The following is a 20,047-nucleotide window of genomic DNA, read 5'->3' as shown; positions in this document are numbered from 1 at the left end:
CTTCTCATGCCTTATTTGCAATATCATGTCTTTTGAATTCTTAACTAGTTAAAAAAAAAAGACGTCTTTACTTTCCTCTTCGAAATAGCTAGTAAATTGATCTTCAAGTATTTATCTTTGTGGAACCTAATTTCATCCCCGGCCCTTTATCCCCATTAATCTAAAAAACTTTTTTCAACAAGACAAGTTTTTCAAAGAAAAGCAAAGAGCTCCATTAACCCAAAAATAAGCAAATCCTCAAGGAAATAATTTCCGCTCCTTTCAATTACGTTGAACAAAAGGGCTATCTCAAAATTTTGATTGGATGTGTTTGGGGGAAAGTTGGGCGAGGGATGGGGTTAGTTGGCCTCCAAATACTTTCGACTATTAAAAAGGGCATTCCCCCTTTCAATTTCCAATCGGATGAGCTATTTTCAAAGTTTCTACGACAACAAATGACCATCTCAAATTTTATATCAGATGTATTTCGGTAGAATACGTGGTGCAGTGGGGCTATCCACCCTACGATCAATCTTAGTCTTTAAAAGGGCACTAGAACTGCTGATTACCAATCCAATGACCCCCTTCGAAGTTTTTACGATCACCCTTTCTATATATACCTTATATGCCCCCAAGGCATAACGTACAGCTATTGCCCTGAAGGCTGTGGTGGTGGGGGGGGCTGCCATCTTCAAAGACATAGTTTCCGGACCTTTCAATTACGTTGCACAAAACGGCTATCTAAAAATTTTGATTGGATGTATTTGAGGAAAAGTTGGGCGTGGAAGGGGGGTTAGTTGCCCTCCAGTCACGCTCAACTATTAAAAAGAGCAATGGCCCTTTCAAATTCCAATTCAATGAGCATCACAATTGGCTATCTCAAAATCAAAATCAGACGCATCTTGGGAAAATACGAGGTGTGTGTGGGGAGGGTATCCCCCCTCTAATCACTCTGAATCTTAAAAGAGCACCAGAACTTCAGATTACTAATCCAATGTGCTTCTTCCTAAGGTTTTACAATCACCATTTCAATATATATACCTTATATGCCCCCAGGGCATAACCTACAACCCATGACTTGATGGCTTTAGGGGGTTGTCATCCTCAAATACATAATTTCCAGACCTTTCAATTATGTTGAACAAAATGTCCATCTCAAAATTTATATAGGATGTGTTTGGGGAAATGGCGGGTGTTGAAGGGGTTAGTTGCCCTCCAATCACTTTCGACTATTAAAAAGGACATTGGCTCTTTCAGTTTTCAATCGAATAAGCTGTTTTCGAAAAAAAATTTTGACAACAAATGGCCATCTCAAACTTTTTATCTGATACAATTCGGGAAAATACGAGGTGTAGGGGGTGGTATCCACCCTTCGATCACTTTGAATCTTAAAAAGGACATTAGAACTTCTGATTACCATTCCAATGAGCCCCCTCCGAAGTTTATACGATCACCCTTTCTATATGTACTTTATATGCCCCCTGGGAATAAATTACAACTCTTCTCCTGAGGGCTGGGGGGGGGTTGTCATCCTCAAATGCATAATTTTCGGACCTTTCGATTACATTGAACAAAATGGCTATCTCAAAATTTTGATTTGATTTGTTTGAGGAAAGGAGAGGCGTAGGGGGGGGGGCGTATTGTCTTCCCATCACTTTCGACTGTGAAAAAGAGTACTAGTCTTTTCAATTTCCAGTCAAATTTCGGAAAAATATGAGGTGTGGTGGGTGATATCCACCCTCTGATTCCTGTGAATCTTAAAAAGAGCACTAGAACATATTATTCCTAATCCAATGAGTCGATTCCGAAGTCTCTACTACCACCCTTTCTATACAAACTTTGTTTGCCCCCAGGGCATAACTTACAACTTTTTCCCTGACGACTGTGGGGGTGATCATCCTCAGAGGTATAATTTCCGGACCTTTTAACTACGCTGAATAAAATGACCATCTCAAAATTTTGATTGGATGTGCTTGGGGAAATGATAGGCGTAAGAAGGGGTTTAGTTGACCTATAATCGCTTTCGACTATTAAAAGGGGTGCTAGCCACTTGAGTTTCCAATCTAATAAGCCCTTTTTGAAGTTTTTATGACAACAAATGACCATCTCAAAATTGTTATTAGATGCTTTTCGGGAAAATACGAGGATAACTTTGAGTCTTAAAAAGGGCGCTAGAACTTTTGATTACCAACCCAATGATCCCCCTCCGAATTTTATACAATCACCCTTTCTATATATACCTTATGTGCCCCCAGGTCATAATTGACAACCCTTGCTCTGAGGGCTGTAGGGGGTTTGTCATCCTAAAAGACATAATTTTTGGCTCTTTCATCTACGTTGAACAAAATAGCTATCTCAAAATTTTGATTGAAATAGTAATATTTGATTAAATAGAACAATATGACCATCTCAAAATTGTTATTAGATGCTTTTCGGGAAAATACGAGGTGGGGGGGGGTTTATCCACCCTCCGATAACTTTGAGTCTTAAAAAGGGCGCTAGAACCACCTTAAGACTCATCTCAAAATTTGACCATCTCAGAACAATATGACCATCTCAAAATTTGATTGGATATGTTTGGCGAAATGATAGGCGTAAGAGGGGGCTTAGTTGCTTAATCACGTTCAACTATTAAAAAGGGGACTGGCCACTTAAATTTCCAATTTAATAAGTCCTTTTAGAAGTTTTTATGACAACAAATGACCATCTCAAAATTGTTATTAGGTGCATTTCGTGAAAATACGGGGGGGGTATCCACCCTCCGATCACTCTGAATCCTAAAGAGGGCACTAGAAATTTTAATTACCAATCCAATGAGCTCCTTCCGAAGTTTATACGATCACCCCTTCTATATAAACCTTAAATGTCCTCAGGGTATAACTTGCAACCCTTGCCCCGAGGGCTGTGGGGCAGAGGGGCTGTCATCCTCAAAGACATCATTTCCGGATCTTTCAACTATGTTGAACAAAATAGCTATATCAAAATTTTGATTGAAATAGCTGCGGGAAGTGGTGGGCTTGGGAGGGGGGTTAGTTGCCCTCGAATCACTTTCGACTTTTCGAAGTTTCTACGACAACTCCTTCGATGCGAAGTGCCCTGGTCTAAAAAAAAATAATACATTGTACCCACATCGCTCTTTACTTAGGCGATGGTGAAATGTACTTGCCATTTACTTACAACTTCCTTTTATAGAACATTTTTAGCATACAGTACAAGCAGAGTATCATCTTCATACTTGTACATAGGGGGGTGCAATAGTCCCTATGGTTTTTGTCCCGCCCACTCCTCCTAAGGCTCAGACTCTTATGTACACATTCGTAGACTTTGATCCTCTTGACCTATATTGCCCTCCTAGTCTTTCCTTTGGGAATAGCTTAGCAATCGGTTTTCGGCAAATATCTCTGAAGCATGAAACCGATAAATACGATCTTTGGATGTGACAGTGACGATATTAGTATATTATTTTTCCAGGCAATGTCCATCATGAGAGCCAATGGTATGCTGACGGATCTCCGCCTGGAAGTTGGTAAAGAAATATTCAATGTACATAGGATCGTCTTAGCATCTAGCAGTCCTTATTTTAAGGTTGGTAAACAAAAGTAATTGTACCCTTTCTTCTCTCTCTGTCTTTCTCCTTCTCTAACTCTGGCTCTCTACATCCTGTTAACTCTCACTTCCCTCCTTTTCCTCCTCCTTTTTCTCTCCACCGCCCCGCCCCTCCCTCCCTCTCTATTATTTCCTGATGGCTCCTAGCTAGTTTGTAAATACAAATTTTGATGTGTCAGCACGCATAAATACAAATCATCTTATAGAATTAAAACTGAAATTATCTTCATCTAACAATTATGCTTATCTATCAAATATAATCATCTAATCAATTATGCGGTAAGAAAATATTTTTTTCTATTTGCTGTCTGTTATTTTTCTTTTTTTGAGGAAAAGAAATAATTGACGATATACTTTCATGAGAAGAATATTACGGTTTCTGTTTTCTGATGGTACTTACTTAGCACAAACAAACTTTTTTGAAAAAGAAATAACCTTTGTTCCTCCCCCAGAGAAAATTTTTCTGGAAAAACCAGTGAAAAAGATATTAATTATTTTGTTTTAATATTGCCTTAATCTGTTTGTAATATTTGGCCATTTCTGATTAATATAGTTTTATTTAAGATGATCTTGATTGACTTATCAACTACTATTACTATCAGTTCACCACAGCACCAAGCCGCCTGAGACTAATACAGCTACGCAAGCTCCTCCACTATCCTAATCTATTCAAAGCCTCCCTCTTTATGACATTCTCCCACCCCAGACAATATCTCTGGAAAACTTATAGTAAAAATTCATTGTCTTTTCGGAGCGCCCATGCTTCAGAGCCATATTTGACCACTGTCATCACTGTACCTTCTAATATTCTAATCTTGGTTTGCAGACATATCTTCCTATTAGTAGTGGGCTAAAGATGGGTCCAGGGAGGACATCCTTATTTGTTCACTAAAGCTTCCCTCTACTAAGGAGGGAACATCCTTATTTGGGCTCTAAAGATTGCCTATACTAAACTTGAGCATTTGCCTGGCCTTTTTCATGTTTCGACCCAGATGGCCTTTGATGGTCCCAGATTCGACCCAGATGGGTATCCGATGCTTTTGGGTGAATGACCTACATATTCCTGTCAGGACATGATTAGCAAATATTCGATCTTCACTGAATAATAGCAATGAAAAGTCATTATAATACTTAATATTAAAGTCAAGACAATTGTATGCATAAGGTTAAAAGTAATAAAGTCGTACATATTTGAAGCAATGATACGGCAGCCCTTGGTCATGTCCCAACCTCTAAGGGCTCCAGTGCCCCTCCCCTTTTTATACTTAGTACTTTCTTAACTTTCATTTTTTTTGTACTAAGAATTTTTTTCAAATTTGAAATTGTTGGATAATAGGTTGTGAAATTGATAAAAATTTTGTCAAGTGTATCCAAATATTGTATAATATTAACACAATCTTGTCTGATATTATCAAACATCTTGCACTACATCATCAAAATCTCGGCTAATATAACGAGAATCCTCTATTGCATTATCGAAACCTTACGTGATATTATCAACAATCAACACACAAAGACAGACACAGAGACAAGTAAACAGTCGCTCAGAAACATAGGCACAGAGAGAGAGAGAGAGAGAGAGAGAGAGAGAGAGAGAGAGAGAGAGAGAGAGAGAGAGAGAGAGAGAGAGAGGGGGGGGGGAGAGAGAGAGAGAGGGGGGGGGAGAGAGAGAGAGAGAGAGAGAGAACACCTACAAACACATAGAGTCATACCCACAAGAACGCAAAGACAGACAGAGAAACAAGCAAATGACCGTTCGGACACAAAGGCACAGAGAGTGAGAGAGTTGTTAATAAGTCGGTAGAGATCGTTCACATAGATGAGAAAGAGGGTTGGCCCAAGAATAGAACCTTGGGGTACTCCGTATTCAATTAGAACTTTTTCGTCTGTAACTTCCGTGGCGATAGATCTGTCAGTTAGGTATAACGAGAACCAAGACAATACTTCCCCACGGACACCAACATGACAAAGTTTACCAATGAGAATCTTATGTGTTAGGCTGTCAAAAGCTTTCTTTACATCAAGAAAAATGGCTGCAGGAATAAGATTAGAATCTAAAGATCGTCGTGTAAACTGAAGAAGTCTATTACAAGCATGTTCTGGAGAATACTTTGCTCGAAACCCAAACTGATGCTGATGGAAAAAAAAATTTAGCTTCAAGAAATCCGACCCGACGTTTGAGCATTGCCCTATCAAATATCTTAGAGAACACTGACATAAGAGAGATCGGTCTGTAGTTCCCAGGATCCTTTCGGTCACCTCCTTTAAAGAGAGATATCACACGTGCAAGTTTAAGACGTTGGGGAAATACTCCTAGTCGAAATGACCTATTAATCAAATGGTAAATTGGGATGATAATCGATGGAAGAATATGTTTAATTACTTTAGCAGAAATTTGGTCAAAACCTGCTGAAGAATTCTTTAAAGACAGGACAATATTTCTAATTTCCTGCACCGTAACCTCCTCAAGAACCATTGATTTCAAGCACGAGGGACCTAAGAACTGCTTCCAAGACGACACAGAGGAATAAGAAACGCTATTAGCAGTTTTTTTCCCTATCTCTGCAATGAATTTTTTCACATGGTGTCGAATTTCTCTTTTTTCTGTTACAAGTTGATCGTCTACAATGAGAGACTTAGGGAGAACTTCTGGTTTCATGGGCGGCCGACTAACTTCCTTAATCACGTCCCACGTCTTTTTTTATGTTTTTACCGCAGTCAACAAATCTCTTTGTAAAATATACTGTTTTAGCTCTGCGAATAATTGATTTCGGAAAATTATGGTACAACTTAAATGCTTCTAACATAGCCTTATTTGGTCTTTTTTGTACTCCTTCCAAAGGTTCTGCTTCCTTTTTAACGCGTGTGCGTGTGTGTGTTATCGTTTGCGTGTGTGTGTTATCGTGTGCATGTGTGTGTGTTTCTGCGTTATGGTGTGCGTGTGTGTTATCGTGTGCGTGTATGTGTTATCGTGTACGTGTGTGTGTTATCGTCTGCGTGTTATCGTGTGCATGTGTGTGTGTGCGGTATCGTGTGCGCGTGTGTGTTATCGTCTGCGTGTTATCGTGTGCGTGTGTGTGTGTGTGTGTGTATGTGTGTGTGTGCGGTATCGTGTGCGTGTGTGTGTTATCGTGTTCGGGTGTGTGCGAACATGTGCGTGTGTGTGTTATCGTGTGTGTTTGTGTGTTTTATCGTGTGCGTTTGTGTGTGTTATCGTGTGCGTATGTGTGTTTGCTTGCGCGTCTGCGTGTTATCGTGTGTGCGTGTCTGTTATCGTGTACGTGTGTGTTATCGTGTGTATGTGTGTTGTGGTGTGCATGTGTGTATTATAGTGTGCGTGTATGTGCTATCGTGTGCGTTTGTGTGCTGTCGTTTGCGTGTGTGTGTTATCGGGTGCGTGTGTGTGTGTGTGTTAACGTGTGCGTTTGTGTATTATCGTTTGCGTGTGAGTGTTATCGTGTGTGTATGTGTGTGTTATCTTGTGCATGTGTGTGTTATCGTTTGTGTGTGTGTGTGTTTTGTTTTTTTTTCGTGTCCGCGTGTGTGTGTTTTATCGTGTGCGTTTGTGTTTTCTTGTGCGTGTGTGTTATCGTGTCAGTGTTTGCTTGTGTGCGTTATCGTTTGCGTGTGTGTGTTATCGTGTTCGTGTGTGTGTTTGTTTTGTCGTGTGCGTGTGTTCTTTATCGTGTACGTGTGTGTTATCCTTTGTGTGTGTGTGTGTTATCGTCTGTGTGTGTGTGTTATCGTGTGCGTTTGTGTTATCATGTGTGTGTGTCTTATCGTTTGCGCGTGTGTGTGTGTGTTATCGTGTGCGTTTGTGTGTTATAGTGTGGGTTTGTGTGTCATGGTTTGCGTGTGTGTGTTATCGTTTGCGTGTTTGTGTTATCGTGTGCTCGTGTGTTTTATCGTGTGCGTATGTATGTTATCGTGTGCGTGTGTGTGTGTTATCGTGTCCGTGTGTGTGTTATCGTGTGTATGTATTTGTCTTATGGCGTGCGTGTGTGTGTTATCGTGTGCGTTTTTGTGTTATCGTTTGCGTGTGTGTGTTATCGTGTGCGCGTGTCTTTTATCGTGTCCGTGTGTGTGTTATTGTGTGCGTGTGTGCTATCGTGTGCGTGTGTGTGTTATCGTGTGCATATGTGTGTTATCATGTGCGTGTATGTGTTATCGTGTTAGTGTGTATGTATGTTATCGTCTGCGTGTGTGTGTCTTATCGTGTGCGTTTGTGCGTGTTATCGTGTGCATGTGTTTGTTATCGTGTGCGTGTGTGTGTTATCGTGTGTGTTATCGTTTACGTGGGTGTGTTATCGTGTGCGTATTTGTGTTATCGTGTGCGTTTGTTTGTGTTATCATGTGCGTGTGTTTGTTATCGTGTTGTTGTTTGTTATCGTTTGCGTCTGCGTTAGTGTGTGTTATCATGTGCGTGTATGTGTTATCGTCGGCTTGTTTGTGCTATCGTGTGCGTGTGTGTTATCGTGTGCGTGTGTTTTATCGTCTGCGTGTGTGGGTTATATTGTGGTTGTGTGTGTGTGTTATCGTGTGCGCGTATGTGCGTGTTTGTGTGTGTTATGGTGGGTGTTTGTTTGTTATCGTGTGCGTATGTGTGTTATCGTGTGCGTGTTTGTGTGTGTGCGTTGTCGTGTGAGTATGTGTGTTATCGTGTGCGTGTGTGTATTACCGTGTGCGTTGTTATGTTATCGCGTGCTTGTGTGTGTTATCGTGTGCGTTTTTGTGTTATCATGTGCGTGTTATCGTTTGCATGTCTGTTTTATCGTGTGCGTGTGTGTTGCGTGTAAGCTTTTAACCTATATCCGATATTTATAACCAAACCTAATCTGACCTAAACTAACATAATCTAACTTTAATTTTTACCATTATATTTTGAATGACTGAAAAAGTTGACTCGCAAGGCTAATTGAATTCAAGCAGAGAAAAAAGGAATTTCGGACATTTACCGGTGATTGTCGACATTTATCTATTTCGGACGTTAACGTTAACACACAAACACACACACACACACACACACACACACACACACACACACACACACACACACACACACACATACACACGCACACACACACACACACACACACACATGAAATAGATTTTATAGTCATCATTCGCCAATCATTCAAAGTTATGAAGACTGAAGATGTAAAAAGATAAAGAAATTTGGATCCCCACACAAGCAAAACAATTGTCAGTCTGACATTTCAGTCTACTTATGGTTTGTTTAGTCAACACATTCAAAGTTATGGAGACTGAAGATGTTGCCATAATGCAAAATATTTACATCAGACGTGTCATATTTTCGCTTCCATCAGATTCATTTCAAGAAATATCAAGCCATTTTCTGTTTTTTAGGCAATGTTCACATCGGGTTGTCAAGAAATGGAAGCCCATACAATTAGACTTCAAGGTGTTTGTCCTACAGTCATGCATAAATTACTAAATTTTATCTATACTGGTGAAATTAGTGTCAACGAGCTGTCCATTTGCCAAATACTTCCGGCCGCTACCATGTTTCAGGTAAATTTGCAGTAATTTTCTATCACAGATTTATTCGCAAATAAAGTGCATACAAAATGGAAAACTCGTAGAATGAGAAGACAAACATCCGCCATGCATCCAGGGTTGTCACAAGGATGGACTATTCTCGTTGAAAAAAAGTGGCAATTTGCCCCCTAGATGCTGAAAATGTATCCGCCCCCTCCCTCCTAAATTTTCGTGATTGACATCTTTGTGTACTTCTATCAATAAAAACTGCAGGTTTTAATAGAAAGTAGGAAATTTGAGGAATTTTTTCCATTTAGTCATTCTGAAGATAAAAAAAGCATTTTTCAAGGCTAATGTTCCCCCGCTCCCCTCTTCAAAATGGGGTTCCTGAAAATCTTAACGGATGAACGTTCTAAATAAGAATTTTCACTTGTAAAATGATCCAAATAATTATGAGATAATGAATTCTCTAGGTGTATTTTACAAATAGTCTATGTTAAATGTAAAAAGAAGAATTTCGGAAATAGTTGCTTGGTTCCTTATATACCTAGTTAAGAAATATTAAAAATAACGGCTTTAATTATTAATCAGGCACATGCAAAGGAGAAGTTCCTGTCAAGTGGCTCCAAAAGGTTGTGATTCGTGCAATATTTATCCAATATCTAATACTGCACATAATTTACCCATTTTTTAAACATCTATTTAAGTCCTAAATATGGAGTCCGGCTTATTCCCCCGGAAAATGCTCTTAAATCTAATAGGTTGATGGATTGTTGCTATTGCCCTCTAATTTCCCATTTGTGCTGACAATAATCGATTTAAGTAAATTGTGCTATATACAATTTTCATAGAACAAAATCAAAATCCAATCCCACCTCATAAATCCCTAAAACCAAAAGCTAGTCAGGGGAGTAGCGTATGATTTTAAACAAAACAATCAATAAAACCAAAAGGCCTCTAAAATTAAAATAACTGAAATAATCCTCAAGCAACCATACAAAATAAGTCCAGAGACATCAGCTCTAGGGGAGACAAAAAAAAGCTTTTTTTGATGAAGCCAACCAAGTGGCAGATTCGTCCAGACTTTGAGTTTGTTCCGTATCATGTTACAACCTATCAAGGGGTTGAAGTCAGACCATAGTGATGGAGCATGAGGAATCCGTAAGTAGTTACAAGTGTGGAGATGACCAGACGATTGATCAAAAATAAAAGATATTGTTAATTTTGAGACTAATACTAAGTCGACATGACTTTTAAGTACTTCCAGAATCTTATACATTAAAACAGTTTTTTTACAGGGAAACTGCATACAATCCCACTGTACTGAGTAGGAATACATTTTTTCATATTTAGTGCGTCTATAGTAGAAAACCTGCCTGGTAGATTATCCCAGCAATCTCTGGATAGAAGGGAGACATGAATTTGCAGGTCTTCAGCATCTATAAGATTTCTTTCAACAATGTTCGCTTCAGCAACTCTCCGACTACAACCGTTCCGACCCGTATGCTTAGCCTGGTTCATAACTTAGAGTAAATGACAAACATTTCTAATCATTTATCTCTTTATACTAGTTTCAAATATGACGATATAACTATTGGGAAGATTTATGTGTCACTAGTAGATCATCTTCAGATTATAGAAAACTCGACTCTAAGAGCAAAAGCTGTCCCCATAGAACTGTCAGTAATAGCTGCAAACAACCACTGATAAGTATTTCATACAGTAATAAAATTTACTGGAGATATTGTTGGTACATTTAGAGCGTCAAATTCCAAGGATTTAAAGCACGCGACTAAATCTTTTAAAGATTTCATTTAAGAAAGAATGTGGATTATTTCAACGTTTTATCTAATTGAGTCCTATTTTAGTACTTCAAGCGATAAATAGTGCTACACACTTGCTTATATTTCAAGGTTTGATTTTTAATTCTACGGCAAATTGTAAATTTGCAACAAAATTTGTATTCACAAATTATTGGAAACCATTTTCTTTGTTAGTTACCATTTATTTTGCTGCGCAATTGTTGCTAAATATTGATGTCCACATAATTGTGATTAAGTAGCGGGGTCTTGTTTCTGTACCAGCTGACGGAAAGTAGGGGTGTCTAAGTTTGGTCTCAGGGATTCCTCTAAGACAAAGCGCGATAAATTAAAGTTTAAAAGCAAAATTTTTCTGTTTGATATTTTGATACCCTCCCTCTTAGGGTCAGACCTGTGTATATGAACTGGTGTGCTCGAGTTTTTGAGAAATTGGAAACATTTATTGATTTTTTTCCTTTTCAGATTTTCATTTTATTTTTCAATGCTTCAATACTGTGAATTTTGTGTTTGCAGGTCAGTGCAATAGTCGAGGCGTGTTGTGCTTTTCTTGAAAATCAACTTGATCCAAGCAACGTAATAGGAATTGCCAATTTCGCGCAACAGCATGGTTGTCAAGATCTCTACAGAGCTGCAAAGGCTTTCATACAAACTCACTTTGCGCAGGTATTTGTTTTACGCCGTTGGAGTTTTGACTTTACGGCCTTATGGTTTTATTTCTACTTTATATATTTGGAACAATGCGACTAATTTAATGTTTCGATTCCCATTGAATGAGTGCTACACCTAAGTATTGTTTTTTTTTGTTTTATAGCAAGGATTTCACTTGAACCAAAAACTTTTAATCAAATAAGTTCTTGGTTTATAGTTGGGTTAACAGATAGTACCGAAAAAATAGATAAGTGTGTAAAATCTCCAGGACCTTTGCCTTCAAGGGGCGAATGTGACAATTTTTTTATGGGTAAATTTTTAGTTATCAGTTTTATTGTTTAAAAAATAGGAGGAGAAATCAATATGAAATGCGTTCCTGGGCCAAGTCTTGAATCTCCGCAGCTCAACTTGCATGCCAATATCCCCAATGAATTATGCTTTTGGAGAGCTTGTGGCCTCAAGGGCATTATATCCTGTCTGGGTAAAATTTTGTACAGATTGTGGTTAGGTTTACTGATTAACTCCTATTTCGAACGATTTGTTATTTTCATTAAATACAACATAACGTTCCTCATTTCATGTATAATTTTGTCTAATTGTGTATTATCCTAAACATACTCAAGAAATTGCTTTGAGTAAAAAAAATCTGAGTAAAATCGGTTTTTCTCTCACGTTCGGTTATAATTAGCTTATTCTTTCGTGAAATAAATTACGATGCAGGTGTATTTTAATTGAATATTTAATTTATAGTGGCGGTTAGATTAGATATTTAATATAATGCGTTCTGAGCAGCCTGCTTTCCATAATTCTCTGTTGTAGTTTCCATAATTTTATTACTAAAGTATTGTATTTTCATTTTGTTTTGGTATATTTCATTCTGACTAGCCTAACTTCACTTCTTGAGTGTGTTCGGGATAATACACAAGTACCTAATTTTGTTGTTTTGTTGCATTTTTTAGTACAATAAAAGCCACTAGCATCCTATTATTAATACCTTCCCAACCTAAACAAATCTTAGCAGCTTCCTTATCATGAGCCCTCCTCCATGCCTATGCAGCCCATCATTCCTGCCTGAATAAGTAAATTCTATTTCACCTAATTCCATGCTTCCATGCCCTGGGTCATTAGTTTCTGAAACCGCTAATAACTTCAGCACGCTTCTAGTTCGAAGCGTCTGAATTCGTCAGTCAAGATGTTGACACGATAGTAGTTTTTGTCTTTGTAACATTCCAAGTTGCAATTTTGATATAATCATGATACAAAAAGCAAGGAATACAAAAAAAAATAATAATGAAAGGTCAATAGGTTCCTCTCTAGGCCCAAATATCTATAATATTTCTTCTGATTGGGAAAGGAATAATGGTTTTAACACTTCCAGGTGACGAAAGAGGAGGAATTTTTACAAGTTTCCCCTTGTCAGTTAATAGACTTAATTCAAAATGACAGATTAAATATAAACGACGAAAGAGAAGTGTACGAAGCAGTTGTCCGTTGGGTTCGAGCTGATGAGGAAACTAGGCGGCCAAAAATGGAGGCCATTCTTGGTGCTGTTAGATGTCAATTTCTTTCTCCCTCATATATTGTAGAACAAATGGCCAAATGTGACTTGCTAGAAAAGGTAAATTTGTCTCTTTATAGTTCTTGGTCTTTCGTAAAATGAAGTGATTGTCCATTTAAGAATATTTGGTCATTTTATTTCCCAATGGAAAAATATTCTTCTTCCAGACTGTGTTTGCGTACTCTGGTTCAAGAAAAAGAAGTATTTTTGGATGCTCAGTAGTATATGACTAACATGTATTATTAGGCAATTATTTCAACACATAGTTCCTTTAATGCTCATCCTTTTTTTTCTTTGTTGGCATATACGGTGAAACTAGAACTGTTTCCCTTGTAAGCAAAGGCTTAAATGAACTGAACTATCGAAAACTCATACCTCAAATTGATCCAATTAATGTTGGTGGATAAATTTTGAAGTATATGACTAATTTACATTATTTGCCAGATGCTTTATCACATAGCTCCTTTGATTTCTCATCTTTTGTCTTCTTTGTTAGCATTATTATTCTTCTCGTCTTGCAGATAAATTTTGAAGTATTTGGCTAATATGTATTATTAGTCAGATGCTTCAACACATAGTTCCTTTAATGCTCATCCTTTGTCTTCTTTGTTGGTGAATTTAAAAACAAAAATGTTATTTTTGAAAGTAAAGGCTTAAATTAACTGAATTACCAAATATGCTTGCCTCAAATTTATCCAATTAATCTTTTTTCTATAAATCTTAAAGTATATGACTAATATCTCTTTTGGTATTTGTCCAGTCAACAACTGACTGAATTTAAGCCGGATTAACTCTGTACCTGTTTGGAATAAATACCGAGTGAAATACTTTTGAACTTGTAATTGAAACTTGTTAGATAAATTTATAAACTTGTATATGATTACGGCTTAAGGATTATTTATGGATTGTGGCTGTGAGTTAGTATTCAGCACTACTATCATCTGAGTCGTGCATTGAAATATTCGGATTACTTACAAATCACTGGATTACTTGCCCCACTCAAAGATAAGTTATCATTTATTCTCATTGCACTCATTTAGCCAGTGTGGATCATTTCGTAATTTTGCTTATTGAGAACGTCTCTGTGGATATACCTTTTTCGCTTAATTGTTTTTGGACTGATGTCGAGTCGTGAGTGAAATTTGCTTACCATGGACAATTGGAATACCAGTAAGCTTTATTATTGCCCAGTTTTGAATTTTGCTCAGCACAATCTCGATGAGGGGTTGGACCATCAGTCGATTGTGAAATACGCTAGTGGTATTTTCCCGTATTCTTGGCGCTAAGAAACTTTTATATAGCAATTGCTTCCCAGATTAGCCTATACCTCGTCGTTCGGGACCCAATGTTAAGAATAGTTCATTGTCGGACATTATCGCTACTCTTTCTTGCTGCTCTGCAGAAAATATTGATATTCCAGAGTTCGTGATCAAATCCCCCTCTGAAGTCCCTAGCATTCCGGCGTCAGCTTATTCTATCCTTTCCGCCAAAGTCAACCAGTGTCTTGATCAGCTAAAATCGCTTGCTCACCTCAATAGTCCAGCAACGTCTATGAATAGTTCTTTGGTCTCAGATAGTAAGGGTACCAATCGCAAACCCTCGTACGCCGTCGTTCTTAAATATCCGCCTCCAGAACTAAGAGACCCCGTTTCTCGCAAGGAAAAGCTTGATTCTTTTGCCGGACATGACGGAATTATGTCGGTAAAGTCCGATCCGGTAAGGAAAAGATGGGTTGTTGTTACGCGGGATAAAGTTTCCGCCAATTCTTTTGCCGCATCTGCTGTTGCGAGCTATCCAAATATTCTTGCTAAAGTGATTGATCGCAAACCTCTTGGAGTAATTAGGGGACTTCCCGATAGTGTTTCTAGCAGTATACTCATCTCCGCTACTCCTGGTCTTGTTGAGGCCAGCCGGATCGGCTCTTCTCATACATTCCGTTTAGAGTTCCTTGATTCCGCTGCACTAAAATCTGCCATCGCTACAGGTCTGCGCTTGGGTTACGAGTCTTTTAAAATATCGGAATACAAAGAACTGCCCAGACGGTGTTTTAGATGCCAAAGTATCCATCATTCGTTAGCTCACTGCCCATGTGCCCCAAATGAGATGAAGTGCTCTAAATGTTCTGGATGCCATTCCAATGCTAGAGACAATCCTTGCTTAGAGGATCCGAAATGTGCCAACTGCGGCGAAGCTCATGTTTCCTATAGTATGAATTGCCGAGTGATCAAACGCGCTCTGAACTCTTCTCCAAAATGAACCAAGCCACTATTTTAAGTTTTGCTTCTCTCAATATTAACGGCACAAAAGACAAAGACTTGTTAATTAGTGAATTATTAGTCCAAGACATAGTGTTCTTGCAAGAACATCTTTTGACCAAATCAGACGTTTCTAGCCTGAAGCGATCTTCTGTCCACCATTTTTATTTCGCAAGAGGCCAAGAAAACTAGAGGCCGCCCTTCCGGTGGCCTAGCAATTTTCTTCCGTTCCCATCAAAGCCTTCTGTGATTCATTGTGATGATAACATCTTAGCGATTCAATGTGACAGTACCGCCTTTATAAACGTTTACTTACCTTGCGATCGACGTTCTATAGCATCGTTCACATATTTCGCTAAATGTCGCTCCAGTTTAAAGTCTCTACTCGAAAGTCTACGTTTGAAAGACCTAAATTGGGTTTTAGCTGGTGACCTTAACTGTGACATTCTTGGTACCTCCGATAGGTTAGTCCTCTTGCTAGAATCACTTCCTAGCATATATCACGTCTCAGTTAAGAGCCTCCCATTCACGTATATTCATAATAGAGGCTGTTCACAATCGAACCTGGATCACGTGATCTCTTCCAGTTCCAGCTTAATATCATCGATTGTCAGGGTGGACGAAGAGAAGATTGATGACAATCACCTTATTCTTAGCTGTAATTTGTCCTGTGAGCTATCTGGCAAAACACTTTCGGCTCAGCCGAAGTGGCATACGAAGTTAAACTGGGATCGTGCTAATGTCCCACTATACCTTGCTACGCTAACTGCTTTACTGTCGACCATAAAAGTGCCATATCACCTGCTGCAAACGTCAGTTTCCTCGCCTTCAAGAGGAGTTGACCTAAATTGCTATTATTATCAAATTTTCCATTGCCTTAAATCAGCTTCCAAAGCTGCAGTGCCTGTGGATAAAGTTCGGATTGGTACAAGAAAGCCTAATTGATCCTGAAGTAAAACGTGCTAAGCAAAAAGCCAAATTTTGGCTACGTATGTGGATATCATGTGACCGACCATCGTCCGGAGCTGTTTTCTCTGTGAAACAAAAGTGTAAACTTGAATATAAGGCCAGTTTGAAGAGAGCACGCTTGAATGCATGGCCAGGCCCCACCGATAAGGCCTCCTGGAATAAAGTTATTAATAGTGAGAAATGTTCTCCATCTACCCTATCTTGTCTCCAGCTAGCTAATTTTGTTGATCATTATAAGCGTGTGTTCAGTGTATTTAATAGTTTTCTTCAGTCTTTTTATTATAAGTTGCTTAAACCGCTTTTACCATACCGTCTCCTGCAGACTCATGCCCAGCCTGTAGCAATATCTGAAATTCGCTGGGCTTTAAGAAAAATTAAGCGTTCAAATAGCCTTGATGGTGACGGCCTTTCTTACGATTTTTTGCTTATGATTGTCCTGCTCTACTGAACCATCTACAAATATTTTTCCATTCTTGCTTAGCACAGTCGCTTGTTCGTTAGTTTCCTTCGTGGCCGTAAAACGTCTATTCAAAAGCGCGAAAAGGACCCCACGTCATGTGTAAATTATCGTCCCATTACAGTATCGTGTTTTTTAAGTAAGTTGCTTGAACATTTGTTACTACCAGAAATTGAGTCGAATTGTCATTTTACGCCTTTTCAATTTGGTTTTCCGAAAAGTTTCGGTTGCTCCCATGCACATCATGTTTTAAGCCGACTCATGAAAGATGCCGTAAAAACTAAAATGTCTTTATACTGTCTTACTGTTGATATTTCCGGAGCTTTCGACAATATTCTGCACTCTCAGGCTCTATTTTCCCTTGCGTCTTCAGGTGTCAATCCTTCCGTACTAAGTTTATTGGGTTCTTGGTATTCAATGTCTAAAATTCAAGTTACCTGGAATAGCCAAATATCTGACCCGGTAAAAATTAATAAGGGAGTTCGGCAAGGTGCCGTATTGTCTCCTAGTATATTTGAATGCGTGCTTGCATCGTGCCCGCGTCCCCTTCGAAGTTCTGTTTTTTACAGTAATATTGGTTTGTCTTCTATTGCATATGCAGATGACGTTTTTCTTGTTGCCCGGACTCGCTATGGATTGCTTTCTAATTTTACTATATTAACCAATGAACTATCTAAGATTGGACTGTCAGTTAATGCGTCTAAATGCGAGTTTATTTGTTTTAATAGCCCTTAAGCGGTCGCTCCGTTCGTTGCTGGAACTGCAGTTCTACCATGTTCTTCTTTAGTTAGTTGGCTTGGTCTGTGTTTCGGCCCAACACTTTCCACTACCTGTTCATCCCTAGTGAATCAAGCCTTGAAAAACCTACGCGTCGCTTACGGAAAAATATCCCCAAACAAAAGTCGCTACAACTGCAACGGTTTGTGCATGATTTATAACGCTTATTGCGCCCCTGTACTTTTGTTTTTATCAGGCATGGCTTATCTGTTTCGTAAGGAAGATCGACATACTCTACGTACGGCTTACTTCAGATATTGCAAATTCCTCCTCCGGCTTCCTAGATGGCCCCGAAACAAAAAAATAATTGCTCGATTTGGTTTAATTGATGTGCCTTCTCAGATTCGGTCTTCCAGTGATTATTTATGCAAAAAATCTATCAACTTTATTCACGTTTATGATCATCTGCAGCCTTTTTTCCATATTGATACTGGTTAATTAGTCCATGTTGTCTTTTGTTAGTTTGATTTTTTTTTCTTCGCTGTTTATCGTTTTTGTTTTTGTTTATTTATAATACTCCGTACTTTGTGTTTTTTATACTTTTACGGGTAATAAAGTTCATTCATTCATTCATATGTATTATTAGTCACATACTTCAACACAAGGTTTCTTTGATGTTCATCCTTGTCTTATTTGTTGGCATGTATGGTGAACCGAGAAAAAAAAGTTTTTCTTGCAAGTAAAGGATTCAATGAACTGAACTATTAAATACATTTTACCTCAAATTGATTCGGTTAATCATTCTGGACAAATTATGAAGTATTTGAAAAATATGTATTATTGGTCAGACACTCCATCAGAAAATTCCTTTAACGCTCATTCATTTTCTTCTTTGTTGGCATAATATTAAATCTAGAAAAAAAACAGTTCTTTTTATAAGCAAAGGCTTAAATGAACTTAATTATCAAATATACTTACCTCAAACTGATCCAATCAGTCTTTGGGGATAAATTTTGACTAATATGTATATGACTATTATGTATTATTAGTCAGACGCTTCATCACACGGTTCCTTTAATATTCATTTTTTGTTTTATTTGGTGGCATAAATGGTGAACCCAGAAAAAAAAAAGATTTTTTGCAAGTAAAGGCTTAAACGATCTGAACCATAAAATACACTTTACCTCAAATTGATTCAGTTAATATTTGTGGACATATTTGAAGCATGTGGCTAATATGTAATATTAGTCAGATTCTTCATCACAAAGTTCCTTTAACGTCTATCCATTTTCTTCTTTGTTAGTATAATATTAAATCTAGAAAAAAAAATATATAAGCAAAGGCTTAAATGAACTGAATTTTCAAATATACTTACCTCGAATTGATCCAGTTAATCTTCTTGAATACATTTTGGAGTATATTACTAATATGAATTATTATTCAGAATTAATATTTTATAAGACTAATTAATAAAAACGGTAACAAAGGAGAATCATAAACAGGGAGAAAAAAGTGCAAAAAGTAGCTTTTTCTTTCCTTATGAGTTACAAATTAATATTTAACTGAAATGGAAGAATTAATACCGTTAGGAAAACAGCTTATCGTTCGGTTTGAACTCAATTTGCAATATTTTTATTGTATACTTGTTTTTTTTTTTTCATTTAAGCACAGCTAGGCAATGAATACTCAATTTATTACTAAGAAATAAATTTAAAGTCTCACTCAGTTTAAAGTCACTACTCGAAAGTCTACGTTTGAAAGACCTAAATTGGGTTTTAGCTGGTGACGTTAACTGTGACATTCTTGGTACCTCCGATAGGTTAGTCCTCTTGCTAAAATCACTTCCTAGCATATATCATGTCTCAGTTAAGAGCCTCCCATTCACGTATATTCATAATAGAGGCTGTTCAAAATCGAACCTGGATCACGTGATCTCTTCCAGTTCCAGCTTAATATCATCGATTGTCAGGGTGGACGAAGAGAAGATTGATGACAATCACCTTATTCTTAGCTGTAATTTGTCCTGTGAGCTATCTGGCAAAACACTTTCGGCTCAGCCGAAGTGGCATACGAAGTTAAACTGGGATCGTGCTAATGTCCCACTATACCTTGCTACGCTAACTGCTTTACTGTCGACCATAAAAGTGCCATATCACCTGCTGCAAACGTCAGTTTCCTCGCCTTCAAGAGGAGTTGACCTAAATTGCTATTATTATCAAATTTTCCATGGCCTTAAATCAGCTTCCAAAGCTGCAGTGCCTGTGGATAAAGTTCGAATTGGTACAAGAAACCCTAATTGATCCTGAAGTAAAACGTGCTAAGCAAAAAGCCAAATTTTGGCTACGTATGTGGATATCATGTGACCGACCATCGTCCGGAGCTGTTTTCTCTGTGAAACAAAAGCTTAAATTTGAATATAAGGCCAGTTTGAAGAGTGCACGCTTGAATGCATGGCCAGGCCCCACCGATAAGGCCTCCTGGAATAAAGTTATTAATAATGAGAAATGTTCTCCATCTACCCTATCTTGTCTCCAGCTAG

At 38.1% G+C, this 20,047-nt stretch overlaps 1 protein-coding gene across 7 annotated transcripts in view; it reads left to right on the top strand.

Annotated features, from left to right (window-relative positions):
* LOC136030175 (kelch-like ECH-associated protein 1) overlaps positions 1 to 20,047 on the top strand; it is a 103,351-nt gene that overhangs the window by 58,952 nt on the left and 24,352 nt on the right. For all 7 annotated transcript variants that reach the window (XM_065708942.1, XM_065708951.1, XM_065708917.1 and 4 more), the window contains 4 exons: positions 3,451 to 3,564; positions 8,953 to 9,117; positions 11,418 to 11,567; positions 12,931 to 13,170. In XM_065708942.1, the coding sequence (XP_065565014.1) occupies positions 3,451 to 3,564; positions 8,953 to 9,117; positions 11,418 to 11,567; positions 12,931 to 13,170 (669 nt within the window). The remainder of the gene's footprint in view (positions 1 to 3,450; positions 3,565 to 8,952; positions 9,118 to 11,417; positions 11,568 to 12,930; positions 13,171 to 20,047) is intronic.

This window comes from Artemia franciscana, chromosome 1 (assembly GCF_032884065.1).
Source record: "Artemia franciscana chromosome 1, ASM3288406v1, whole genome shotgun sequence".
In the NCBI taxonomy this organism is placed as follows: domain Eukaryota; kingdom Metazoa; phylum Arthropoda; class Branchiopoda; order Anostraca; family Artemiidae; genus Artemia; species Artemia franciscana.
The sequence above is the reverse complement of the archived record's forward strand: the minus strand, read 5'-3'. Positions and strand labels throughout refer to the sequence as shown.